This window comes from Peromyscus eremicus, chromosome 5, assembly GCF_949786415.1.
Source record: "Peromyscus eremicus chromosome 5, PerEre_H2_v1, whole genome shotgun sequence".
Lineage (NCBI taxonomy): Eukaryota > Metazoa > Chordata > Mammalia > Rodentia > Cricetidae > Peromyscus > Peromyscus eremicus.
In genome coordinates this window covers 128,809,708-128,836,874 of record NC_081420.1, presented here as the reverse complement: position 1 = coordinate 128,836,874, position 27,167 = coordinate 128,809,708, and the positions used below count along the sequence as shown (strand labels likewise).

The window sequence follows — 27,167 nt, the reverse complement described above, 5'->3', positions numbered from 1 at the left end:
GTCCCGGCCTGAGGCACATCTCGGGGGCTTTGCCGGCCCCCTCCTGCTGCCCAGATGGCAGCCGGTGTGCACAGGGAGCGGGCTCTCGGGCCTCCATGACATCTGTTGTCTACCGCTGCGGGAAGCCCACCCCAGGGGGGCGCCTGGCAGGAGGCTATCTCTGAAGTGCTCATGTCCCAGACACACAGCTGCTTTGGGTGACCTCCTGGGTGTGCCCAGGACTGGGCTACCATGGAGACTGCTGCCACTGGGAAGGGAAGCCACCGCTATGACCTGCTCATGACACACATGTGTATGCACATGCCTCTAGGGGCCCAGCCACCCTGGAACACCCTGGTCCCTCCCTCCCTCCCTCCCTCCCCCAACTCAGGATCCCCTGCCCATCTGTTAGCATTGTGTGCAAGGATGCAGACAGTAACCCTGACGACAGGAACAGTGATCCATGGGGTTGACTAACTGCTTGGGACCAGGCACTGTGCTATGCTGACCTAATTCTTATCTCGGCAACCTGCTTGCAGTGGGACCTTGGGCAAGTCTTTTAACGTTCCTGGAGCCTTGGTTTTCTTCTCTGTCAGACGGGATAACAATGACTGCCTCGCAGTGCGAAGGCATTCGGCTGATAGAGGATACATTCACCATCTTTAACATGCACGTCTTGATTATTTTTTAGACAACTCACCCATATTTGCCCTTATGTCCCTCCTAGATATCCAGTGAGGTGTTTACTACAGTTAACGCCAGCGTTCTAAGGAAGGTACAGAGCCCAGAGAGCTTAATTGTCTTTCCCAAGGTTGCACAGCTCCCAAGTGGCAAAACTTAGCTCATCCACTTCAGTGTCCTCTGGTAGGGACTAATGCTCCCAGAAGTAGTCCATGGTCAACCCTACCCATGCCTGGGTGATCCCTACTTTCGAGAGGTGGTGGGGCTGAGGCCGAGGCTGGTCTCTGACTGTCGTGTGTGTGTGTGTGTGTGTGTGTGTGTGTGTGTGTGTGTGTGTGCAGTCTTCGTCCAGGCCAACAAGCTACAGCAGCATATCTTCGCCGTGCATGGGCAAGAGGACAAAATCTACGACTGCTCGCAGTGCCCACAGAAGTTCTTCTTCCAGACAGAGTTGCAGGTGAGTGTGCCAGCCCCTCTGCACCAGCAGCTGCCCTCTTGACTGGCTAAATAGTGTGTACCAGCCTGTGGATTCTTGGGGGAGCCTACAGTAGAGGGCTGAGCCTGCAGCAGGAGACTCCAGCTCATACCCATCATGCTTCCTAGTGGGGCCCCTTCCTTCTGTTCCCCACTCAGATTATCTGATAGTATTTGGCTGGGTTTGGCTTTGTGGCTGGAGGCCTGTGTGGCTGCTCATGCAACCTGAATTCAGCTCTGCCCAGGCAATTGGAATATAGAAAGGAGTGGAGGTCTCTATTGGCTCCAGCTCAGAGGAAGGGCAACAAGTACTGAGGCCAGTGTGGCCCTCAGGAGGCCACAGGGGTCTCCACCAGTTTTCTTGATCCTCCAGAATCTGCCATAGCCAAGGGATCCTCATGCAGGGCGCCACTGGATGGATACCTGCAGCCCTGCCCTTGAGTCCCATGGGCCTCCTTCTCTTTTTACTTGATATTAATTTTCGGATATCTGGATCTGGATCCAGAACTTTCTGTCCCACTGGTTTTTCCAGGAAATTCTTATTAACATGAAAGAGTTCACATGCCCACCAGAAACACCGTTCATGCTCACACGAAAGTCATGCCTTGTAATAGCATCACTATGTAAAGGAGAGTTCCTCCCACCCATGCACCATCATTGGCGCTGGCAGTGCATACACCGAGGGGTAGCAGACTCATACAGATCAGCACTGCAGTCCCAGAGACCGGACTCCCATCCACTGGAACCAAGCCACATGGATGCTCAGGAATGCTGCCCACTGGGACTCACTGCTATCAGTAACAGTAGGGAGGTCAGCTTGCAGCAGCAGCATCCTTGAGATTACTGTAGCCTGGAACAAAGGCTTATTTGTCGTCCATGTGGCAGATCCAGGCAGAGTTCATGGTATTGGTGACCTGTGCCACAGAGGGTCCATGCCCATCTATGTTTCCATGGTCACCATGCAGAGAGGAGGAGGAGGGAGGGGCAATGAGTGCACCAGCTCTTCCGGCTTCCACTGGGAAGCGAAGCAATCAGCTTCTCCACACAAGCCACACCGTCACTCCATGCTTGGCTTCCTGAGGGCGGGACGGAGCGTCACTGTCTGAATGCACAGGTTGGGGAGCTGAGGCTGCTGAGGGAGCTGGCGTGTGACAAGATCCCTGAAGATATACCTTGGGCTCACAGGTGCATCAACCCGCAGGGCAACACTTACTTCATACCTGTGCAGTACTGTGCCTGCAGGAGACTACCATCAGTGGAGGCTCAGGTCCTTCTTGCTGTCTTGGGTCCGTACTCTGAGCCTCTGTGCTGAGGATATTGAGGAACCAGTCCCCAGGACCAGGGCTAGCAACCAAATCACACTGGGCAGCCTGGGAAGCTGCCTCGTCCGCCTGGTAGCACATGCCCCTTCTCCCAAATACAGCTTTCACATCCTGTCCTACCTTACCTGCCTTACTTGTGTGGCCTGTCTATCAGAGTAGGCCAGGATCCCCTGAGGGATGAAGCTTTCTGTAACTCAACAGAACAGGCTGCTTAAGAACACCTTAGTGTGTCTAAACCACTGCTGTCAGTACATAATGTCACAGTTGCTATACACCTCTCCTTTCTTACTCCTGGCTGGCTTTGTCCTCTTCCATTGTCCCAGACGCCATGAGGGGAACAACTGGTCTCTTCTCATTGGCTTTAAGACTTCTCCCTGAGGGTCCTGTGGTTCACTGGGTAAAGTGCTTGCTATGTATATGTGATGCTCTGGCTTCGCAATTCCCAAAACTCTTATAAAGCCAGGTGCTGTAGCTCATACCTGTAATCCTGTTGCTTCAACCGTGAGATGGGAGGTGAGGATGGGAGAATCCCTGGACGCCCACGGGAGAGCTAGCCTGGTGTATGCAGCAACACACAACCAAGAGACCCCCTCAATGTGGAAGATGAGGACAGACACCCAACTTTGTTCTCTGGTCTTTACATTTGCACCAGACATCATGCATGTTCTCTCTCTCTCTCTCTCTCTCTCTCTCTCTCTCTCTCTCTCTCTCTCTCTCTCTCTCTCACACACACACACACACACACACACACACACACACACACACACACACACGGAATGTGTGCTCGTGAGGGTGGGGAGGGAGAGATACATAATAAATAGTAAGTAAATAAATAAACAAACAAACAAGTTTCTCCCTGAAAGAGGAGACTCTCTGTTCCCGTTTCTGTGGCCCATCAGTGGTACCATGGGACTAGCTTGACTTCCTGAATGTACAGGTATTGGGAAACTAGGGTAACATACTGTGCCTCACTGTGCCTTTGCCTAACCTTGGGCTAGGGACCAACCCAAGAATAACCAAGCCTGTAATGCTAGCTGTTCAGAAAGCTGAAGCAGGAAGATCAAAAGTTCAAGGCCAGCCTGGGTAAGTTAGACCCTGCCTTAAATAAGAAGAATTTAGAGGCTGGGGATGTAGCTCAGTGGTAGAGTGCTTCCTAACATGCACAAGTCCTAGGACCCATCTCTAGCACTACCAAAAGGGAAAAGAGGTCCCTAGAAGCCACTGGTTGCCTGGTCACCCTAATAACCTTTGAGTGGAATCCTCAAGCACAAGAACCTCCCTAAATTATAGCCTTAACAAGTTACTATTTTCTGCAATTAATTATTTTAATTACAGACCATTTAAATGGGAAGTGTGGCAACACTAAATCTATGCAAATAACGGCTTTTGTTAAGTAACTTGAATAGCAATTTTCTGGGTTTGAGGAGGGTGTTCAGGCCCCACGATTTTATCGCCATTAACTGAAGCTGGTCTGGATTGTCCTGTTTGGGTGAAGAAAGCGAGGCTGAGGGTTCTCCTGGGTGCCATGTAAGAACCTGTGGAGCCGCAGACGGTGAGGCCAGCCAGGACACCCGCCTTTGCTGGGCCTCAGCTGCCTCTTGGGACCTATGATGTTGAGTCAGGAGGCTCTCCGAAGCTAGAGCCGGTGGGCACAGGGACTGTGGGCCAAGAGGACTTGAGGAGAAGATGCACAGTGGGGGTCTGAGCAGGACTGACTGGAATGTTCTGCTGTGGGGCCAGAAGGGTGACAGGGCTGGACGCCTGCAGGCTTGTTCTGTGTCTGCCTCTGAAGAGCGGGTGCATTCACAGGACACGGTTGCCAGAATGAGGGAAGTGCAAACTTACTTACCTCTGAGTTCACCTTGCTCTGCTGAGATTGAGTCAAAGGACTTGGGATAAACTGTGTTTATGCATGACTGGGAGCATGAGAGGAGACGAAGTTGTGTTGCTCATCTATGTGGTGCTTGTGTATGGAGGGCTCAATGTGTACCTAGTACCAGCTCTAGGGCGAAAGTTTAGTTGGTGAGCAGGCAAGCTTCTGTGGCAGAGAGCCATGTGTGCAAGGGCCCGTGGCTGTTATGAGATATGTGTACAGCTAGGGCAAGGGCAGGCAGAGCCCAGCCGAAGCAAAGGGCAGGGCCTAGTGGGCAGGGAGAAGCAGCTGGAGCACAGGTCACAGCAACGTGTGTAGGGTCGCGGAGGTTCGGCTCCACTTCCGTTGTGGTAGGAGCCCAAGCAGGAGAGAAGGCTGATTTACATCCTAAATCCAGATTTTTGAAACTGTGCTTTGGAAAGACACTGCTGAGAGAATGGGAAGCCACGGGCAGGGAAGAGGTCCTTGCCCATCACAGGATAAAAGTTTGACCGAATGTGTAAGGAACTCTAAAACTCAATGAAATGAGCAAAACCTTTTGACAGGCAGGCCTCCCAGAGAAGATGAATGTCAGTTGTGACAGGAAGGAGTAGAGAAAGCCACAGTGTGATGCCACCCACAATACCAGAGTGGCTGAAGCCAGGCCAATACAGAAAGCTGGGCGCCTGTCTGGGGCCTGGGGCCTGAGAGCCGGGAACTCTGGCACCCCGCCGTGGGAATTCAACACGGTAGAGCCACAGTACAAAAAGAAAGTTAAGCACACAGCTGCCATTCCCCAGAATCAACCCAGGGCATTTGTCCAGAGAGAGAGGAGCTGAGACCCCCCCCCCACACACACACACACCCTACACTAGTAACTACAGCAGCTATGCTGACAGCGGCCCCACAGTGAAAGCTCCCATCATTCACTCCTGGTGAGTGGGTGGCACTTCCTGGACAGTGTCTATGCATGTTGAAATAACCTGGAGGGATTTCTCAGGCCAAGCAGGAGAGGTCAGACTCACAGGACCTGCCATGTGCATTCCGACATGACATTTCGGGAAAAACAAGAATGTTCCAGTACAGAAAGCAGGCCAGTGTCAGTGCCTGTGGGTGGGCCAACAACAGGAGGGGACAAGAAGGACTTCTGTCACCATCCCCAGGCACCCACAGTACACTTGTGTGCTCAGGCCACATGCTGGGCATGGGGACCCAGGTTGACCTCAGGGAGTTTCCAGGAGCCCATTGTCCCTAAGTGTTTGCAACTCTGGAGTGAAAAGGCTTCCCAGCATGCCTGGGGGACCCCAAGCTTTGGGAAAAGGCATGGTGTTTGATCGGCTACTCCTGATTTTCTTCTCTGGAGAGAGCTAAAGCCTCAGGGCGAATGAAACTGTAGTGACGTAGGTGACTTCTGGAATCCAAAGAGCAGGAGATGACATTGGGGTCCTGTCCGCAAGAGCCAAGTGTCCCTTAGGCAGTGGGGCTCCATCTTCTCCGCAGTCGCCTTGTGCTTTTCTTGTGCCCTCACCGTGCGGCCTGTGGCTGTTGGCTTCCTTATTTGTACAGTGCGGGGAGTCCGGACCTTCCACGCAGAAATGCCTGGCACAAGGTGGACACAGGAAAGACCATGTGGTCGATGGTCTGACCACTGTTTTCTGCAGTTCCCTTTTAGGCAATTTGAAGATCGTATGGATTTGTAAGGTCTCTTCCCTCTTGGAGTTCTATTTTCTGAGCTGGAACAAAGCAGGACTCTGAGAACTTCCATCTGAGGCAACCACACTAGCCTGAATGCTGTGTGCAGCAGACGGCCATGTTGAGGCTTGGAGAGAAGCATTGAGATGGGGGGGGGGGGCCCGAGAGGACATGGCCCTAGGCCCCCCTGCCTCCATTTCCTGTGACCCTGGCCTTTTCTCTGGCTCAGCAGGGGCAGGATGGAGATATGATTAGGGAATAAGACACTCGGAAAATGCCAGGGCTGTTGGCCTTGTATTCTCAGCCTCAGGCCTCAGCAGATGAAGGCCTGGGGCCCTGTCGGCCCCTTGCCAGGATAAGCCAACCCAAAGGAAGGGGCGGCAGACTCTGCCCGCCCAGCCCAGCTGTCTCCACATCCCCTTGGGCACCTCTGTGCCCTCTAACAGAGCACGGATGGCATGCCCTTCCCCTCTTCGGGGTTGCTCTGCCTTCTGCTCTTCACCGGGATGCCTGGGCCAGTGCACTGCAACCAAGCCTCCTGGGCTGGGCTCTGATGGTGGCCACATCCCTGAGTGGGCTGAACAGCAGTGGTGACAAACTCCTGCTTCGTTTCTGCCGTGACCCAGCCCTGTCTCTAGCAGTTGGCACGGTTTATCTCAGCACAGCCTTGAGCGAGTTGCTCCAGACATGGAGTTCATGTGTACAGACATGTGTACAGAAATGGAAACTGAGGCTCTGGGAGGTTTGCGAGTTTTGTCTGAGGTCACAAGTAAGTGGTAGAGTCCCCCCACCAAACCAGATTGTCTTTGCTACTGAGGCAAACAGAAACGCTCCAAAGTTTAAATAAATTGCCATTTATATGAGCTAATAGATTTAAATGAGGCCTGCAGTGCTGAACTATAAAAAGCCTTGTTGTCAGGGGACCCAGAAACTATTTTAGTAGTTGGGCCAAGCAGGTAGCAGGAGGGGCAGTAACAGGGGATGTGAAAGAAAGCGCTCCTGGATGAGCTGGGTGGGAAGGCTGTTGGTGGGGCTGCCCTGCCGGGAGCCAGGCCTGGCAGGCTCAGGCTGGAGGCCTGCAGAGGAGCCACGGGGTGGCTTCTGTTAAGGCTGGGCTGTGAAGAAGAGGGGATAACTCTGCCATGGCGAATGCAGTGCCTGAGACCTCCTGCTTCTTGGTACTGCTTTTTCGGCTTCTCACAGTGTTCAGGGACTTGTGTGGTGCTGTCACAGTGTGGGTGGAGTCCTAGAGCTGTAACTTCTTTTTCTTCCAAAGTAATGCTCTGGCATTTTGAGCTGGTGGGGACAACCTGCCTGGGCACTTGCAAGTTCATGACATGTACACTCACGCGCGCGCGCACACACACACACACACACACACATATACACTCACACACACACATGTTCACATGGCTATACACACACACTTCTCCTTGCTGGACTGGGCAAGGGGAAGGAACTTTGGGCCTACTCCGTGTCCTGTACTCTTGAGGCCCTCAGTGACAAAGCCAGGGGCCGTAGGAAGTGATTCGGAGCTGGCCCGCGGCGGCCAAGCGGCCAGCACAGCACTGAGCGGGCCTGTTTAAAGGATTAGCTCACGCTGTTTGCTTGTGTGTGCCTAATCATGCCGCTTCCAGCGAAATGATTACAATTGATTAAAAGCAGAGCTGGTGCTCTAACAAGCAACCCGGAGTAGTCTGATGGCGAGAGCCCTGCCCTGCCAGGCTGGATCCTGGTGCCCAGCCAGGGGGAGGTGTCTGTGAGCCGGGGGTGTGGTCTGAGTTCTGCTGGGACCCTTCTTGCCCAGTCCCTTCCCACATTTTCATTATTCATTTATCACACACTCACAACCTGGTGACATTTGCACAGCCTCGGGTGAAGCTGGGACACAAACAGGACCTTACCCACACAGGTAATATTCTATGGGAGATACAGTAAGCCAGTAAATTCGTGAATTGTATTGTGATGGAGGTAGTGTAGAGGTGTGCACACACACACACACACACACGCACACGCACACGCACACGCACACATGCACACACACTCAGAGAAAGTTAAGGCTGAACAATTGGATTGGATGGTCAAGAAAGGTTAACATTTCATCCTAGACCTGAAGTGGAGAAAGCCAGTGTGAGGCATCTGCCCATCTTCCTGCTGGAACCCCCTTCCTTTCCCCTTCTTCAACCCTGCCCAAGTGGCCCCATCTCTGGGATGCTCTCCCTCATCCTCCCTCCGGCTTTTCCAGTCCTTGATTTAGCTCTAGACTCCTTTGCTAATACGAGTTAGAAATAACCCGCATATTCCTGATTTCTTGTGCAAATGTGAGATTTTGGAGGATGAAGACTTCTGCCACCCACCCACCCACCCATCAACCGACTTTCTAGTCGTCTTCCTGCTCATCTCCTACTCTCCATCCGTCCACCAATAGATTTGCCACCTATCTACGTATTAATCCACCTATCATCCCTCTATCCATTCCTCCACCAATCTTATCTGCTCACCACATATTCGTCTTCCTACCTATTTCACCCATCATCTATCCATTCACTTATGCACCCATCACACACCCATCCATCCATTCACCCGTCCATCCACCTACTCTCCCTCCATCCCTTTCTCCTCCCTCCATTCATCCACCTACCCATGCACTTATCCTCCACTACAACCTACCTACTCATTCATTCATTGACAGATCCTTCTATCAATCGATCCATCCACCCACCTATCCATTTCCCTACTAATCTCCTCTACATCCACCTATCAACTCATCCACTCTAGCACATACTCATTTATTCACCCATTGTCCATCTACAAACGCATCTACCCACCCACCCATTCATTAGCCCATCTACCCACCCACAACATGCTCACCTACCCCTCACCCATCCATTCGTCCATCCATCCATCCATGCATCCACATACCCACCCACCCATCCATCCACCCACCCACCCATTCATCCATCCATCCATCCACCCACCCACCCATCCATCCATCCATCCATCCACCCACTCACTCATTTACCTATACACCCACCATCTACCTACACAATCATCCATCATCTTTTCATCCATCCCTTCCTTTTTTCTCCCATATGTTTTACTATATGTTTTGAACACTTGGGAAGTAAGAAGGAGAACACAAGCAGAGAGAGAGAGAGAGAGAGAGAGAGAGAGAGAGAGAGAGAGAGAGAGAGAGAGAGAGAGAGAAGGAAGGCTGTAGTCTGCAGACATGGAGCCCATTCTCAGAGCCTCCGTCTGATAAGATGGGTAATGGAGGAGCCACTTCCCTTGCTTCTTGGTGCTGCTGCTGTCAGATCCAGCCGGATAATTATAACTAATAATAATTAAAAAGTAAAAGTGCTGTAGGCATATGCTTAGCATTTGACTCGTTAGCTGCGCTTTCTGTGACTAGCATGCCTTCCTCTGTCTGCTTTAAAAAATGGCCTGGCCCCGGGCACCTCACCACTGGAGGGAGAGCAGAGCTTGGCCTTGGCTGGGACTGGGGTGGGAGACACCCCAGTGGCCCCTGGGAGTTGGATTCTGTTGCTAACACTGGAGTTGGTCACTCGTGAGGCCAGGAGCCCTGAGGCCTGAGGACCAAGCTGGCTGCTCGTCTTCTGGAGCCACTTTTCTCGGAGACTTCATAGGCATTCCACCGCCCTGGGTGCAGCTACCACCTCTGCTGACAGGGACCGGTTCTGCTGCCTGGGTGGTTGTTCCCGGGGGTGGAGGTTTCTGGAAGCCAGGACCCTTGGGGTTAGCATTAGTGACTTTCCAGCTAGGCCACTGTGTTCCCACTAGGTCGGGAAGAACCCAGCACAGCTCATATCTGCCCGCCCTTGCAGCCCAGCCTGCCTTTGAATTCCAGCCCTGCTACCAAGCAGCTGTGTGACCCTGGAGCCTCAGGAGCCCAGCGAGAAAGTTTCTTTCCTGTGGAGTTTGGAGGGTCTGACGGTAGTGTTGCCTGCAAAGCCGCCATCGCCAAGTCTGCAGGCATTGGGCAGTGTTACCACTGTCGTCCTCATCCCAACCATGGTCTGGGGCCCAGGATCTTCTTAATTCAGTCAGTGAGTGGTACACCAATGTGCTCAGTGTTGCCTCGGTGTTTGATGAGCACCTACTATGTGCCACAGGAGTGTGTACAGGCAACGGAGACACACAAAGGCCTAGAGCCATGCACCTGCTGTATGGAGAGGAAAGTCCATTCGTACGACTGGACCTTTCTTTCATGCTTGCTGAGTGCAGGATGATCATACAGGACTGCCCCACTGCCTCAGTCCCATCAGACAAAACTGCACAGCTCTAATCTACAACTGAAATCTCAAGAGCTCTAAAATTCCAGTGTTTTTGTGAGCCAGCACGATGTCACAAGTGTAAAATTCCACACCACGATTCCATGTTTTAGGCAGAAAATTACTTTAAATTTATATAAAATAATTTAAATATATATAAAATTTAATATAAAATTTATATTAAATTTATATAAAATTATATACACAAAATATAAATGAATTTTGAGTGTGGACTTGAGTCCCAGCTACAAGGGATTCTACATTATACATTTGCAGGTACTCCAAATTAAAAAAAAAAAACTCCAAAATGTGAAATGCTTCTTGTGTCAAACATTTTGGATAAAAGATCTCTAAAAATCCAGAACAGATTGATCAAATTAATCAATCAATAATCAAACAATTGAAGCCCTCAAAGGCAGCTGCATAGCTGGGCCCCACAGGACTCTCCAGGACACCTTGGGCCCAGACCCTGCCTCTGCCTACTGCAGGTTACCTCTTGCTGTCATCAGTGTCTGATGTCCAAGGGTACAAGGCCTCTCTGTCCACTATAAAGTGTGATCTCGTCACTGACCACAATTGTTGTCATCCCTGCTATCACCACTGGGGGCAGCTACGTGTCCTGAGGGACTGTGTGTGTGGCAGTTTTGGGGTCTGTGTGCAGAGGACCCCAAAATGAACACCAGTCCCATCTTGAAGGAGCCTAGGGTCTGTGTCTATAATCTAGTGGAGTGTATACTGGCTAGTATCCCAGAGCCAGCCCTTCCCAGGGCTGCTCGCTGGGCCTCCTTGTCAGAGAGTTCACCCTAAGGCTGTGGGAAGTGAAGAAGAGCCCTCAGGATGCCGGGATAGATCGAAGCCTTGTCTCCCATGAGGTCAGTTCTAAGGGTGAGGCCAGAACCAAGCGCATCCACTGGGGCATGAGACTCCAGCTGCTCCAGCAGCCCTGGGTGCGTAAGGACTTGTGACAGTCACAGAAGGGGAGGGGAAGAGTAGTTGGAGCCTGTGGCCAGCTCCGCTTAGATGTCCTCTGGGCCCCAGGGTTTGGTCTAGCTGAACAATGAACCATGATGAGGCCCATGTGGGGACTGGGAGCCTCCCCAGAGGCTCAGCTTTGAGCAGAGATGGCATTCAGAATGGGTCTTGGGCTGCCTGTTGGAGCCTGCCATTCATGTCCTGGGGCTGGGGCCAACCAACTTTCTGGGGGCACCATGCCATCGTGACAGATGGGCATGGGGGACTGCCAGGAGCCGTGAGGCTGGGACCATTGTGTGCTTTGAGCCTAGCCCCTCGCCGGCGCCGTTTTAGGCAGGACCAAATGCCTTCAGTTTCTTAGTAACAGTGACAATGCCGGTGACAGTGGGTGACATGTCGCTTCAGTGCTCACAGAGAGTTGCACACTACAAAGCTTTGCCCCACGTGGACAGAGACAGGGTATTTAGTATACAGGAAGGACATGGGCAGGGCACGGTTGTGAGGCTCTGCGGCTTTTGGTCACTGGGACCTGGGGCATATGACCCCTCTTAGATGGGACATCACCTCTGCACAAGAGGCCCCTGAGCCCCAGATCCCAGGAGGACATGGTAAAGGGGACAGTACTGGGGGCAGAATTGGCAGTTGGCGTTACCATCTCACTTTCTGTTGAGATAGGCCACTGCTAGGTAGCCAAGGTACACTTCCAACACTTATCCTCCTGCCTTGGCCTCCTGAGTGCTGGGCTCGCTACTTTTGATGGGTCGTATTCAGGGACACCAGGGAGTTGATGCCATGTCCCACAGCTTGTTGGTGGCAGAGTTGAGCTTGCAGTCCTGGTGGTATGAAGCAAGAAATAGTAAGACTATCAGGAACACCCCGAGTCAAGCTCAGTGGGAAGCCTCACTCGTCTCCCTCAGCCAGCACATGAGACGTGGGTGGTCGTCAGCAGCGGAGACAGAAACCTAGGCAGCCTGGCTCCTGGGCTGGTGTCCGTTGCTCCAGGACCCTGGATAGGCTTCCGTGTGCTTGGACCACTTCTGCTCAACCACCTCTTCTTGGGAGTGTGGCTGGCCACTTCCTGCTAGGAGGCTGGGCTCTGATATGGCAGGGGCCCTGGCCCCCACCGGCAGAGTCTGCCGGAGACCAGGGTGGCTCCTGGTGGAAGCCTAGATTGTACTCTTTGGTGCAGCAGGAACAATTACTAATGACATTTAGAAAGAAATTAATGATGAGAAATGCAAGTTGGCATTTCAGTAGCAGCAGTCAGCAGCCCTGTGAACACTCGACGGAGCGGAGGATGGGGGGGGGGGCGAGAAATTAATTTTGCTGTGTCAATAGTGAGCCGGCTGTACTCAGTCTGCCACTGAAGTTTACACAGAATCAAGCGGGCTGGCCAGGGTCGGTCGAGGCCTGTGCTGGGTGACAGTTTCCTTTTGATGTGGCCTTCAGGTGGCACCCGGGGACAACAGGATGAGGGTACGGCAAGAGACAAGTGCCACCTCTGGCCAGCTGCAAGACTGAGGGAAAACCTCAGTTTCTTCATCAGAAAAACGGAGATGTCGGAAAAGTGACATTGATGTGTGAAGAGCAGTTTCTGACACATAGCAGGGACTCATGTATGGTAGCCAGTACACGGGCATGTTCAAGGATGTGGAGCTGGTCATATTTGGGGTCGTTGTGATAAATCTTGGGTCATTCTATTCTCAGAACAGATAAAACACAATATTGGTGGGACTATGGTTCGGGGAGAGGAGGAAAGAAGGGGCTAAGTTGATCTGGGACAGGGTGTGGGGGTTCTAGTGGGGTAGGGGAACATGCCTTATCCAGAAAACCCCCCTCCAGTCTCCATTCACATAGAAGCGAGGAAACACATATGGAGATGTCACTGTGACCATAACAGCAAACGCCTTACAGAGCAGAAGGTAAACCTCCTGGCCCGGAGGTTGTTGAAAGTAAATAATTATTTCTGTCTTTCAAAATGGGAAGGTTTCCCATAATTATTATCCCAGTGTTTATCAAGTGCCAGACATTGTCCTTAGCCCTTTTGAACATTAAAAGTCCTTATGACGCCTCTCTTAAGAGGAGGAAACCAAGACACACAGAGGTTGATACATTCCCCGAGGCCACAGAGCTGGTCAGCACTAGATCCAGACCACCATCCAAGACCCTATTTTCTTTACCACGCCACAAAAGCTGGGTTTCTTGGCTGTGTATTCATATCTGGTTTTACAAATGTTACAGTCCTCCCTGACAACAGTCAGTGGCCCCGTCTGACACAGGACATTCTGTGTGCTGTTGCAGCTTTTGTGTGTATTTCCTCCTCTAAACCTCATAGCAAGACGTGAAGTAGATAAGTTAGCCCCGCCCCCTTCAGATGACGTCTTCCTAGAGCCTAGGCTCGTAGAAGTAGTAAGTGACCAAAGCCAGGTTTGAACTCCAAAACTGACTATTTTTTGACCAGCCCACCCACCTCCAACCTGTTTATTTATCCAGACACTCTCTTATTCTCACCAGCCAGGCTCTCACAGCCCACCCTCCCACCCACCCACCTACTATCTACCTATTGAGGTATATATGTACCAATATTGAGGTATATATGTTAACTTTTACTTATGATTTATTTTTAATTAGGTGGTGTGTGTCTGTGTCTCAGTGTGGGTATGGGCACAAGTGCAGGTGTCCAAAGCTAGAGGGGTCAGAGTCCTCTGGAGCTGATGTTATAGGTGGTTATGACATCATCAACGGTGCTGGGAACTGAACCTGGGTCCTCTGCAAGAGCAGGAAGCACTCTTTATGACAGAGCCGTCTCTCCAGCCCCCATGTATACGGCTTTTAGAGTGTCTTCCTTTTATGTTCTTTTTCTAAAAAATAAAAGATTCGGTTCTTTTGATTTTATGTGAATATTTTTTTTCTCCATGTGTTGTGCATTCAGTGGCAGAGGAGGCCAGAAGAGGGTATCAGATCCCCTGGATAGATAGATTGTTGTGAGCTGCCATGTGGGTGCTGGGAACTGAACCTAGGTCTCCTGCAAGACCAGCAAATGCTCTTAACCACTGAACCATCTCTCCAGCGCCCCCTTCCCACTCACATGCTCTTAATTTCACACTCCACTATAAAACTGCTGCATGGGTGCACACATACTGCTTTAGTTCACTGAGTGGGATGGAGTCGATAGACCCGGAGTGCAGATGATTGCACGTTTGCCTCATGGAACCAGTGGGTTCTGTTATGTAGAAGGGAATCATCGGGCAGACCCCCACTTGGTGTTGGTAGGGCAGGTATGTGGGCGGAGACACTGTGACCATGGCTTGGTTGCCAGCTGACCCATAATCTGTGGGAGCAACATCCCAGAAGTGGGGAGATCACCCTGTGCCCTTCAATTTGTGCTATGTGACTCCTTCGGGACTGGCAAGGGTACACACCTACGTGTTTCGTGAGGACTGTGGCGATCATTAGCTGTAATGGGTCTCAGCTGCAGTGTGGATCAGTGGTGCATGCCACAATTCATCACAGTAAATTAGGTCCATCTTTGAGACTTCTGCCCCTGCAGCCTGGGGGGCTGTGGGCAAGGGGCAGAGCCGTGTGGTCGCCAGCAGCCATTTGCGGGTGCTGAGCATGACGTTTTGGGGGGCAGCCACCCCAGGATATTTGCTGGAACAGCTCTTTGTTGGCAGGGATAATTTTCCAGAAAATTGGAAGATGCAGTAAAGTCTTCTTTTTAGCGGGAATTTAGAAGAAAGTAGAAACAGAGCTGGATCAAAGTTTTCATGTATCATTTACAAAACCTAAAAGCACCAGTGTGGTTCAGGGACCTGAACATACGTGTTCAGTATAATTAGTGACCGTGTGACCTAGATTTTCCAGGACAGCCCTAATTTTCAGGTCTTACATCCCACTACTGGCTAGTTGCCCTGGTTTTTGGTTTGTGAGGAAGGATGATTCTGTGTGGACAGAGTAAAAATCTGCCAGGAGTGGGAAATGAGCCAAGAGGAAACGCCCCCCCCCCCCCGCCCCCCCAGGTCGTTCCCACGTTTTTAAAGTGGGTGGGCTGTATGCTTGTCTCCTGCTTCCTCTCCAGTGCCGGGAATGCAGACACCTCCTTCAGCAGCAGGCCTTTGTCCCCGGGAACAGGATTTTTATCAGTGGGCCTTGGGTATCTGCCCTGTCTGGGTTCTGTGGCCGTGATGGCCTGGTTCCGAGAGCCACACCATTGTTATAATGGTTGGTTCTGTTGTTGTGGAGGAAAGCCTTCGGCAGCGTGGATATGGACATCCCTTTCCAGCAATACCAGCACTGCTGGCAGGTGGCATAGGTGTCCACCAGCCTAGGGTGCCACAGGCTACTGCAGCCCTTGCGTCCTCTGAGGCAAAGATAGGAGATGGCCACACAGGAATGGTCCTGAGTCTCTGTCCTGGGTGTAGAATACACACCTGTTTCTTGCTTGACTCTGCTTGGTTTTCAGTTGTGGTAAATTCATGTAACATGGAGCTCCCTTCTTCCCCATTCTGGTGTACAGCTCAGAGGCATTGAGATGCATACACTACCATGTAAACCTCACCTCCAGAACTCTTTCAGCTCCCCAGCTTGAAACTGCCCCTGACAGCTGCCACATGCTGTTCTGTGAGCTGGGCTAACTCAGTACCCCAAACAAGAAGATTCCAGCAGTATGCATCTTTCTGTGACTAGCTTATTTCGCCTAATGTAATGTCCCCAAGGATCATGGCCACTTTTAAGACAACTGTCCAGTATGTTCTGGATGGGGGAGCAGGGGTTGCTGCTTTCCTGTGTTAGCTGCCATCCTTCTGCTACGTAGCTTCTAGGCTGACCTCTCAACAGCATTAGAGGCAGCACCAAGCAGGGCCAGTGAGCAGCTGAAACCAGCCCTAACTCCTGGAGCTTGCCATGCCAAGTTCCACGACCCTACAAAGCACTGGGGCCATCTGCCATGGAAGAGCATTGCCCCAAACGGCCCTGCCTTAGGAGTCCTGGCCCAGTTAGTATGCTGGAAGACTCCAGAGGCCTCAGGTCAGACTCAGCTGAGGCGTGTGGTTGGTCTGCATCATGCTGCTGTCAACACAGAGGAAACTTAGAGCTTCAAAAACCCCATTTCCAATTTTCTGACAAAGCCTGCAATTGTGGCCTTACTGGCCCACGTGTCCCCATGGTGGCCTTGCCTGGAGCTGAGCTATGCATCTTTCCTACCAAGCTTGAGCTCTTGAGGCTGACACAGATCCACTGGCCCCATTGCTTTGCACTGCCTTGGGCCCCACTTTACACCACACACCTTGTGTTGGAGGCCTCCTGCAGAGCCCAGTCAACATGACTGGAGCAGCTCTTCTAGAATCTTTTCCCTCCCTCCCTCCCTCCCTCCCTCCTTCCCTCCCTCCCTCCTTCCCTCCCTCCCTCCTTCCCTCCCTTCTTCCTTCCTTCCTTCCTTCCTTCCTTCCTTCCTTCCTTCCTTCCTTCCTTCCTTTCTTTTTTTGAGACAGAGTTTCTCTGTGTAACAGTCCTAGCTATCTGGAACTCGCTCTGTAGACCAGGCTGGCCTCAACTCACAGAGATCCATCTGCCTCTGCCTCCCGAGTGCTGGGATTAAAGATGTGTGCACCACTGCCTGGTTCCCTTTTCTTTACTGACATAAGCTCTTCCAAGTTTAATGCCCCTAGCTACCTCTGGGTTACTTTGGCTGTGCCTTTGTACCCCATGTATGTGTATGCCCCATGGCACTTGTACACTTTGACTCCTATTAGTGGTCTGGTCTGAGGAGCCTCTGGCTTGCTCTTAATCCTCACATCTCCTGCATGGTCTATTATTCCTGATTAGGTCTCCCATTAACTTTTAAGGTATATCATTCCTGTTTTGGTCTCAAACTCTTCATGGCACAATTAATGGCAGGTCTGACCTGAGGAGCCCCTGGCTTGCTCTTGGTCCCCACATCTTTTCATGACGTAGCACTGTTCCTAGCTCGACTTTGTAATAGACAGGCTTGCCTCACGCCTGCGGAGGAATCAGCATTTAGGGATCTGACTTAGGCCCTTTGAAGGAAGGGATCCAAGGCCCAATTCATATTTGAGAGCCATTTTGTAGGGTCAAAGCAGGGTGGTGTGCAGAGTGAGTGTGTTAGTTTGGTAGTCTGCTTAAGAGGGCCTGGTGTTGCCGCCAGTGGTGGCGCACGCCTTTAATCCCAGCACTCGGGAGGCAGAGGCAGGCGGATCGTTGTGAGTTTGAGGCCAGCCTGGTCTAGAGAGCGAGATCCAGGAAAGGCGCAAAGCTACACAGAGAAACCCTGTCTCGAAAAACCAAAACAAAACAAAACAAAAAAGAGGGCCTGGTGTGCACACAAGTGAATCTGCTAGGCAAATGCCCATCTCCGGAGAAACAGTTGCTAAGTTTCCTCAGGACTTGGGTCAAGTGTGCTCCCTATTGCCTCACAGGGACAGATCTGTAAGCAGTCCTGGGAGTATCTCTCTCTCTCTCTCTCTCTCTCACACACACACACACACACACACACACACACCACACACACACACACACACACACACACACACACACACACTCACACCCTGCTTGTGACAGCAGCCAGAAAACTACTGTTTTTTCTTGCATGGCTGCCAGAGTCTTGCCCTCCACACCGAACACACAGACCAACTGGTCCCATACACTTGTGAGGTGCACCCCCCCCAAAGGCTGAGGACCCCTGAACAAGTAATATTGGTCTTTATTTTAGGGGTGACCCTGAGGAGGCTCCCTAATAATTTGTTCTCAAGTGGGCTCACTTTTAAAGTGTGGGGGCATGGTGCCTGCGCCCGGAGAGTCTGTTGGACACTGTATTTTCATATATATATTTCATATATATTTCTTCCATCTTTTCATGGAAGGGAAGGCAGTTGTCACCTATGGAACTGGTGATGGAGCAGGCCACCTGCCTTAGTCTTTTGTGTCCTGGGGACAGGCGAGGGATTGGAGGAGGAGGGAGTATACAGGAACTAAAGCTTGGTCAGTCTCTGGGAGAATCTATTAGCCAAAGGAGTCTGGATCAGAGGCCTTCCTCCTGTCCTCAAGGTATTTCTTGGATCCCTGAATCTGCTCTTGCTCTTGGATGTCCCCCAAAGCTACACCTTGTTCCCTGAAAGCTGAGCTCTTAACTCCAGACTGGGAGGTCCCCATGCCTGCCACAGGCTTCCCAACCCTCCCCGCTAAGCTTAGTTCTGCAGCTCACTTGTGGCTGCTCTGGAATGGCAGATGCCAGGCTCCTCCTTGCTGCTGGCTGGGCAGCAGGGACAAGCAAGTGTCACATGTGTCCCTCTGTATGGAGGGTCTCCCACTGTCCTTCTACCTTATAGGTCACTCTTGGGCTTTGTCCAAGGCCATTGGGACATTAGCCTCTCTCAGATGCCAAAGGTGGATGTCACTTGCACAGTGGCAAACCTCTCTGTCCTGAGGTAAATGGGTGGCAAGGGGCTGCTGGTGAAAGTAGGGTACAAGTATGTCAAGGCCTGCCCCGCTCCCCAGGGAGCAGAGCGTCACTGGCAGGCATTTATAGGGAGCCCCAGCCATCACTCACTCCTAATTTTAATGACGTGCATTAGCTAAATTGTGTTGTGAGTATTCATTCGGCGCTGTTTATGGGGCGCTCTCGAGTGTGCGCACCGTTTGTCAGAAGTGCAAACTAGCGAACATACGAGCCTTTAAGACAGGCCATCTGTTCGTCTTAGACCCTTGGACGATTGTCAAGCACTGCTAAAAATAAGTGCTCACAAGCCGAGAGGGGCTGCCCAGGTGATGCACAACAGAGAGGGGAGCGGAGCTGCCTAGGTCTGCACCCTCCCCAAAGGGAAGGGCAAGAGACAGCGTGCGCTGGGGAGGCCCTGACAGGGAGCAGAGGGCGATGGAGAGTCTCTGCTGAGACACCTTTCGGGTGGAGGCGTGAGCTTTCTCTCTGTCTGCGGCGTGTAACTCCACAGCTCAAATACTTTCGATAGCTCCCAGTGGCCCAGATTTAAGGGCAAGCTGCCTCGTCTGGCATCACGGAGCCTCATCAATAAGGCCCCTGCCTTCCTTTGGAGGCTTGTCTCCATAGCACATACCCTGTGCTTCTGCCAAGCTGAATTATTCATTGTTCCCCCAGCATATGCCGCACTTTTCACATTTCACAGGCAGAGCAGGGCCGTGGCAGAGGGCGGTATGCAGACACTTTGTGGGTGCACATCCTACACTGGCATTGTCAACCCTGGGACCCGGAGCACCCTGCGCCTCATGCCCCACACAGCAGGGACAAAGGTGGCACTTGGTTCACGGGGCTGCTGAGGACTCTGATGATACTCAAGTGTGTGGTGTCTGACCAGCTGAGCCAGACAGTGAGTCCCAGTCATGTGAGTTACAGTCTTTGTCAGTGTTACTCACACCTACAAGATGCTTGGGTGGTTCATCCTGCTTGGCATAGTGCTCCTTCATTTCTGTCTCTGTCTCTGTCTCTGTCTGTCTGTCTGTCTGTCTCTCTCTCTCTCACACACACACACCTACACACACACACACACACACACACACACACACACACACACGTCCTAGTGCAAACCCTAGCTCAAACTGTCCTTCAAGGGCAGCTGGAAGGCTTCTCCTGAGTGAGTCCCCATCAGAAGCCCTGTCTCCCTGCTGCTTTCCATGAAATTCTGCAGCTGGAAACTTGGCAGAGACTGGCCTGTAGCCCCTCTCCTTCTCCCCTGTCCACTGCCCAAGGCCAAGCTCCTTGACTGTGAAATGGGCACGTAATGAATGGAGCCCTACAGCAGCCCTGCTCAGCCAAGCCGGGCTAAGGCATCTGTCTTTACTGAAAACGGAATCTTTCAGGCTAAGGCCCAACCCAGGCCTTGATCCCTGGTCTTGGGGAGAAGAGCCATTGTAAAACCAGGCCCACGAGGGCTTCTCATAGCTTCAGCCAGCCGGGGAGCAACACGGGGACAGGGTGAGGGAAAATGAGAGTTTGAGGAACGTGAAGTGGCTTCGGGAAGAAGGCCCTGCAGGTGGGACAGGGAGAGTGTGGGCGGGGACATAATGGTGGGGGAGTCACGCAAGCTGGACAAAGAGAGTGGGTGGTGGGGTATTCTGAGTGGGGAAAAAGTGTGTCTCTGCACCAGCTCGGGTTGGGTCTTTAGGAATGAGTCCTTTCTTTCCTGCCTCCTTAGGGTCTTTGATATCTGTGAGTCTAGACTCCCCACCCAGCCAAGGCAATATTCTCACAAGGGAAGAGGGAGGATGTCTTCATTTGTACATGCTCAGTGAACAGCCTGGGACCTCATAGACAAGGGCTCAGTGAATGTCTGTGAGATGGATGGATATATGGATGGATGGATGGATGGATGGATGGATGGATGGATGGATGGATGCTGGTATGTATCTCTCCCTCTACCATAGCATCTCCTGGGGGCTCTCCTCCGTACCAGATCACCCATTCTGCTGCAGAAAGGGGAAGGCAAGTATCCAGCCAGGTCTGATGATGAGGGACCAGTGGCGCCTGATGTCCTGAGGGCAGAGCCATGCAAAGCGTTCCTGAGAACAGTCAGTTTCAGGGACATGGGTGGGGGGAACTCTGACATTGCCTTGTAGCCCCAGCTGTTAACAGTTCTGGCGGGGGGGGGGGGGAGGTCTTAGCAGGGAGCAAACAGTCCTTCTGTCTCAGGCACTTGTCTGTAGGTAGATCCCATGAGCACCATCATTTCCTGAGTCATTCTGGCATCTCAGAAAGAGACAACTCACAAAGCTTGAGGTCAAAGAACTTGCTCCAAGGTCACATGTCTGGCAAGTGACAACTAGCACTGAGCACAGTAGCCCTTTTTGGCCACTAAGGTACTTAACAGGTCACTAAAGCTGCCTGCCTGTCTTGTGGTCACCTAGAAGGGTGGCTGTGTCAATGGGACATTTGGGGAGAGCCAGGCAAGGTGCTAGGATTTGGTAGGTAGGTGACTGCCATCAGAGTAGCTGGCACATAAGTAGAGTGGCTTATTGGAACACCGAGAGTGGTCTACAGAACTGATAAGTCTCTTCAGCCCACATCTGGGCCTCCAGGACAGGAGGAGTCATGTTGTTTCATGTGACCAGGCAACCAACGTGCTGAAATACTTGTCTCCTCAAGCATGATGCTGGCAAGGCAGGCCAAGGAACAGAACCTGAAACCCAGACCTAGAGACGTGACCTGGGCCGCAGAGCAGCGGGTCCAGACCACAAAAATCATGGGCTGAGGAGGTGGGTGGAGCTCTGGCTCTGTGCCCAGAGTTGGACTGTGTGACCTTCTAGCTGGCCTGCCCAGTCCCTGTGCTTTGGGGTGTAAGAACAGTCCCTTCACCGGGCTTCACACACAGCTCACTGCTCCTGTGCCCAGCACATAGCCAACACAAACCCAGCAAGGAGTTAGTGGCTGTCCCCCAACAGAAGAGCAATAAGGATTCTGTGGGTGAAAGATCTACCACAAAAGAAATTCCCTTCAGCTAGGCCCAACCAGATGCTAGCAGTGTGCATCAGGAAGAGGCCTTGATTCAGGATATCACAGAAACGCCATCCGTGAGTGCAGGAGTGCTGCCCAGTGGATGGCGGCCAGCCGAGAGCCTTCACTGTGCCTCCGCTTTATTTCCCTCACCTGCTTCTCTGCCCCACACCTGTGTCTCCCTGGCAGGCAGTGAGGTCTGCGGGTGCCAGGCGTCCTGGCCAGGCTTGTCGCAGCCTTTGGCTGGCCTACTGCCAGCCTTTATGGTTCTGGGAAGTGCTCAATGGTAAGATCGGACGTGTCTTTAAAAGACTGGTTAGGGTTTGTTTGTTTGTTTGTTTTCCTTCTCTAAAGAAACTCAATATAGCATAAGCATAACTAGAGAAAGAGACATAGAGTTAGGAGCGTCTTGTAAGAGCCATGTGTTTGGGAGGAAGCCATTTGAAGCCTTGAAGGTGTCCATGCTCTGGGAAAAGAGCCACCATAGATGTGCCTTGTAAGGCGTTTGGGGGGTGGTCTTAGTGATGGATCTTGGATACCCCTCTGCCCCTCCCAGAGACTGCCCTTGGATGAAGAACAGCTTCTCTAAAGTGTACACACACACACACACACTCGAGCTGTGACCTTGACCCTCTCCCGGGCTACTGTTGGATCGTTAATCCTGTAATCCTGTGTATCACTCCTGCTTCAGACCCCTCTAGAAATGGGGCGAGCTGGAGTCTTCCCTGTTCTCACTGTTCCCAGCCCAGAGCAGAACGTCTAGCATGTACTTAAGGACACAAGCTGAATGAACTCTGCTGCTGGTCACCTTCAGAGCACTGATTCTGACATTTCCTTCTGCTATGACATCCTGGGCTCCTGTTGGTGTAGTAAAATGTTAGGAAGGTAGTTTTTATTCGTCTGCCTCAGAACTCTTTTGGAGGAAGTTCCTCTGCAAGTCTAAACTAAAAAGCACGTGCTATTGCTCCTGAAGGGAGAATGCTCTAAGAAGGGTTACTTATTTTCAGTTTCCCAGCCAGTGGTCCAAGGCAAGACTTTCTACCTCTAGGGAATTCCTTCTCCCCAAATGGAGGTGAGCGGCTCTCAAGGGTCTTGCCTGGCTTCGGGCTGTCTTTGGCAACGGTTCACACATGAGAACTCACAGCATGCTCTCTAGTCCACATTCACACCATTTCCACCCACGTGTTAGTTAGCACCCTAGACCTGTGTTAGCTCTGTTGTTCCCAGGCTGATGTGCCTACCACATCTCTACTAGGCATCGGGGAATCCAGCATGTGTCCAGTCCTGGGTCAGGTGCTCTTGTCCTGCCTGCGACTGGGGGCGGGGACGGGCAGCCAGGCCTCAGTACAAGAAGTGCACAGACTCAGGTGGATGGTGGGCAGGAGGTGTATTACGGGGACACACCTGGGCTGGTGACGCAGTGTGAACGTCCAGAGCGCTGGGGGAAGCCTGCTTCGGAGGACAGCTGGAGGAAGTGTTAAGGCAGCAGAAGTCCAGAGTTACAAAGAAGCCAGATCTGTGCAGAGGATGCCTTCAGTTCCACATGGTTGGCTGCTATCACAGGGCTGGAGGATGGGGTTCCCATGGAAACCACCTGGGGCTCATCTTCAGCTCCAACAATCTGCCTTGGACCTTGGACCATTTGAGGTTCGAGGTCATGCTGGTGATCTGGGCTTTAGTCTGCAGCAGGGTGCTGGAGCAAGCTGTGGATAATCAGCGGCCTGATATACCCACTGGGTGCAGATCCCTAGATTCTAATGGCCTGGATCAGCCCCTCCTGGATCCTAGGCTGAAGTGGGCTGGTGTTTTGTCTATCTGACCGTCACTTCCCACATGGTGAGACTCGAAAGCAAAGCGCCTCTGTCGATATGTGGCCTGAGTACCTGCCATGAGGACCTATTCTGTGGCCCCATCTCCATCCTAGGTTCTCAGACCTCTAGGAAAAAAAGCTGTGGTTGTCTTCTGGTCCTTCTGGAACTGAGACCTGGAGTCCAGGAGAAAGTCGCGGGGCCTCTCTTGCCCCCCCTGGTGGTTAGTGGCAGAGATGCAGACCGCTGCTTTCAGCGGGCGACTGGTTGGCTGGGTCTCCTTATAGGGCTCCGAGGCTGGGAGGAATACTGAAAAGCCCTCAATGGGGATCGGCTGCAACCTTGCATCTCTGTCCCTGGAGGATGTTGCTTTCCATCTCCAGGTGTCTTGAGGTGGACCACCGCCTGAGACTGGGACGACAATAGTCTCTGAATTGGCTCTATCCGAAAAGAAATAAAAAGACCAGGTTTCAGAAGCCAAAATCCACCCCTAGCCCCAGGCTGCTGATCGTGGTGGAAACAGACTCCACACTGCCCGCCCTGCCCGCCCCGCCGGGGCGGGCTGGAAGAAGGACGTGCTTGGGCTGTGGAGAGAGGAAAGCGTTTGGCCACAGGCTCCCACCTGGGCCCTGGCTTCCCAGGCCCAAGCGGCCAAAGCGCACCATCTCCCTCTCACGTGACCACACTGGCAGGTCCCTGGGAGCTCAGCTCCAGGCTCTTCCCAGGCCCCTCCCTGCTGGGTGACCTGTCCCCTGCCTGGGCCACGGGCGTCGCCCACCCACAGTCTTGGCGCGTCTGCGCTCACTCGGGTGCCTCTGGGCGGCCGCGCTGCTCTGCACATCTGCGGTTTCCTCCTGCGTGGCTCAGAACAGTGAGCAAGGGACCGAGATGTGATGCAGGGGGCAGCCTGCAGGCCGTCAGAGTTTCCTCCTCGCCATTGGAGGGAAAGGAAGGTGGTGCTCATTATTGCCACCTCCCCGGCTGTTCCGTCTCCCTCCACGTAGCCCACCCCCTAGGTACGACCCGCATGGTCTAAAATAAATAAATAAATAAAAATGAAAACAGTTTACAGGGAACCCAGGTTGGCAGCAACAGGAACCGATCCCCAAGCTCGGATCTACGTGGCGCCTTGGCAGCTGCGTCCCCCGAGCACTTTCTTGCTTTGGCATTCTGTTTTGTAATGATCGAGCCGCTTTCTGCAGCTCTCGGCGTCCATGCCCCGGGTGGGAGGGGACAGGCATGCTCGCCATTCTTTCGCCCTCATGCGTGTCTCCTTTCTTCGCCTTTGCAGAACCACACGATGAGCCAGCACGCACAGTGAGGGACCTCGCGACAGGACACCTCTCCGCAGAAGGCTTGCCGGAGACGCCGTGGGGAGGGCCATTTGAACATTACATCCAATCAAAGTGTCATTTGCAACCCAGATGTAAAACTCTAATGATTTGGCCATGAGGCGCTGCTATTATAAGCAGCTGGAAATGAATATTAATGGCAGAGATTAAAAGTATTCCATGCTCAGTGTTTTTTATTGTCCTGCTACAGCTAGTGTGCTTTTAGAGTTTTCGCCGCAGACTACATTTCTAGTGTTAGAGAAACCTGCTTTTGGAGGCTATTGTCCTTTGTTCCTTCATGTATTATATTGATAGTTTTTAAAAAAAAGGATTAGTGTGATTTCTTTCTTTGCTTCTTTTTTTTTCTTTCTTGTTTTTCTTTCTCCCCCTTCGGTTAACTACTTTTTAATTGCAATTCTAGGTAATTGTGCATCGTGATGTGATTGCTTGGCTATTGTCTGAATATTTCCTTTTAATTTTTTAATTAAAGACTAATGCTTTGATTGGATTTGCCAGTTCACCGGACAGTGATTAAAACTCTGTAATGAATATAATCGGTTTCCGTGCAACTGGATGGTCTGCTTTTAAATGTGACTTGATCTGACCGCAGTAACTAGTTCAGCTCAATAAAGGGAATCCATGCGATCAGCAACATTGCCTGGTTCTCTCCTCTTCTACCCCAAGCCAAAGGGGCTGGCAGGAGGTGTGTCTCTGGGGAGTTCCCATGGGCTCACACCGACCCCTGGGGACTCCACACAATAGATTCACAGAAAGAAGTGCCATAGACTAACTCTTGAAGGCCAGATGAGCTGCAGGGGTCACTGAAAGAAAGAAATCAAGTACTATGCTCTAGTCATTTCTGGGTCAGGAAACTGAGGCGCGGGGGCCATGGGGGCCATTTTTATGCCCCTGCTACATATCAATGACGGACTCTTATCCATTGCTGGGTTGGAGTCAGATAAGCTGGTGGTTAGCCCTCACGGTGCCAGGGCAGCAGAAACCACCTGGGTTCTACTTTGGGCCAAGGTATAGGATGTGAGGGAGGTAACAGCAGCTACCCAGCCGTGGACAGTCCAGGGCTGATGACTTCAGGGTAGAACAAGGTGGGAATAGCAAGTTCCCAGCTGAGACCTGTGGCCGGGTCAGGACTAAAGCCAGACAAGGAAGTGCTCCAGTTGCAAAATTCCAGAAGACACTGTTCAAGGACTACGTGCACACACAAGCCCTGAGAAGGTGGTGTGATCCCCTAGTTTCTCACTGGCCTCGTGACCCAGGCGCTGCCGCTGCCTCAGGGCTCACCCCGAACACCAGCAAGCTTCCTGGACCCCTTCCCCTAGGCTCCCACATTACTTCCCTACCAGAGATCGCAGAGCTCGCCTGACTCTCTCATCCAAGGCTGGACTCTGTGCAGGGAACCCTTCCTGGCTCGCGTTTCACTCGGGGCAAGGAGAGCGGAAGTGAAGCAGACAGATTGCACCTAATTATAATGTGATAGCGAGTCAGCAGAATTTGGAGCAATTAGGCTCCTCATCTTCTAGGGGGTTCCTAGCTAGGGGTTTCCGGTGACCTGTAGGAGGGCCCTTCCTGCTTCTTCCTACAAGGATTGGGGGTGGGGTGGCGCTTCCCAGGTTGCGAAGTCAACTTTGGCCCGAGTGAGCTGCCCCTGACCATAGAATGGGAATGTCGTCCTTGAATGCAGGTGGCCTCAAGGTGGGAAGCAGCAATATTCAGTGCCGGGGTTGGGGTGGGGGTGGCCGTTTCTGGAGAGATCTCAAAGTTGGGAAGGCGCGAAGCTTCTCCAGGCGGTCACTACGGCCGGGTTGGGCCCGGATGCAGGCAGTGCCGAGACTGTCCAGTCAGGTCCCCGAGCTTACCACCTCGCTCCCTCGGGCGCTCTCCAGCTCCGGATTTATCCGAGCCCCATGCAGCCCAGGTGAGCCCTCAGTAAGGACCAACAGAAGATGTGATTTGACGGTTGGTGGCGTAGGGCTAAATTAGTCACTGCCCCCATTAAAAATACAGCGGGGGGTTTAAGAGCTTTTCACGCCGAGTGGGAATCAGCGGCGAAGCCGGCTGCTGCCTTGGGTAAGGAGAGAGGCGGCCTGGGGGACGGCGAGGTAATGAGGTTTATGGCGGTGACAAGGCTGCCAGGGAACCCTGCCGACTCCCCTCGCCCAACCCCATTGTTCTCCGCTGGCTGTGCCCCCATCGCGGCAGCTGAGCGCCCCTCTCCACTTCCTGCGGGATGGGGGCTGGGACTCGCCTTCATCGCTGTCAAGCGGCGTTG

General features: G+C 52.4%; 1 protein-coding gene across 2 annotated transcripts in view; it reads left to right on the top strand.

The window, feature by feature from the left end:
• Znf423 (zinc finger protein 423) overlaps nucleotides 1–25,532 on the top strand; it is a 303,318-nt gene extending 277,786 nt beyond the window's left edge. For both annotated transcript variants that reach the window (XR_009379501.1, XM_059264511.1), the window contains 2 exons: nucleotides 1,002–1,117; nucleotides 24,841–25,532. Coding sequence is in view for 1 of the 2 variants with exons in the window: in XM_059264511.1 (XP_059120494.1) it covers nucleotides 1,002–1,117; nucleotides 24,841–24,870 (146 nt within the window). In the remaining variant the exon portion in view is untranslated. The remainder of the gene's footprint in view (nucleotides 1–1,001; nucleotides 1,118–24,840) is intronic.
• The last annotated feature ends 1,635 nt before the right edge of the window (nucleotides 25,533–27,167 follow it).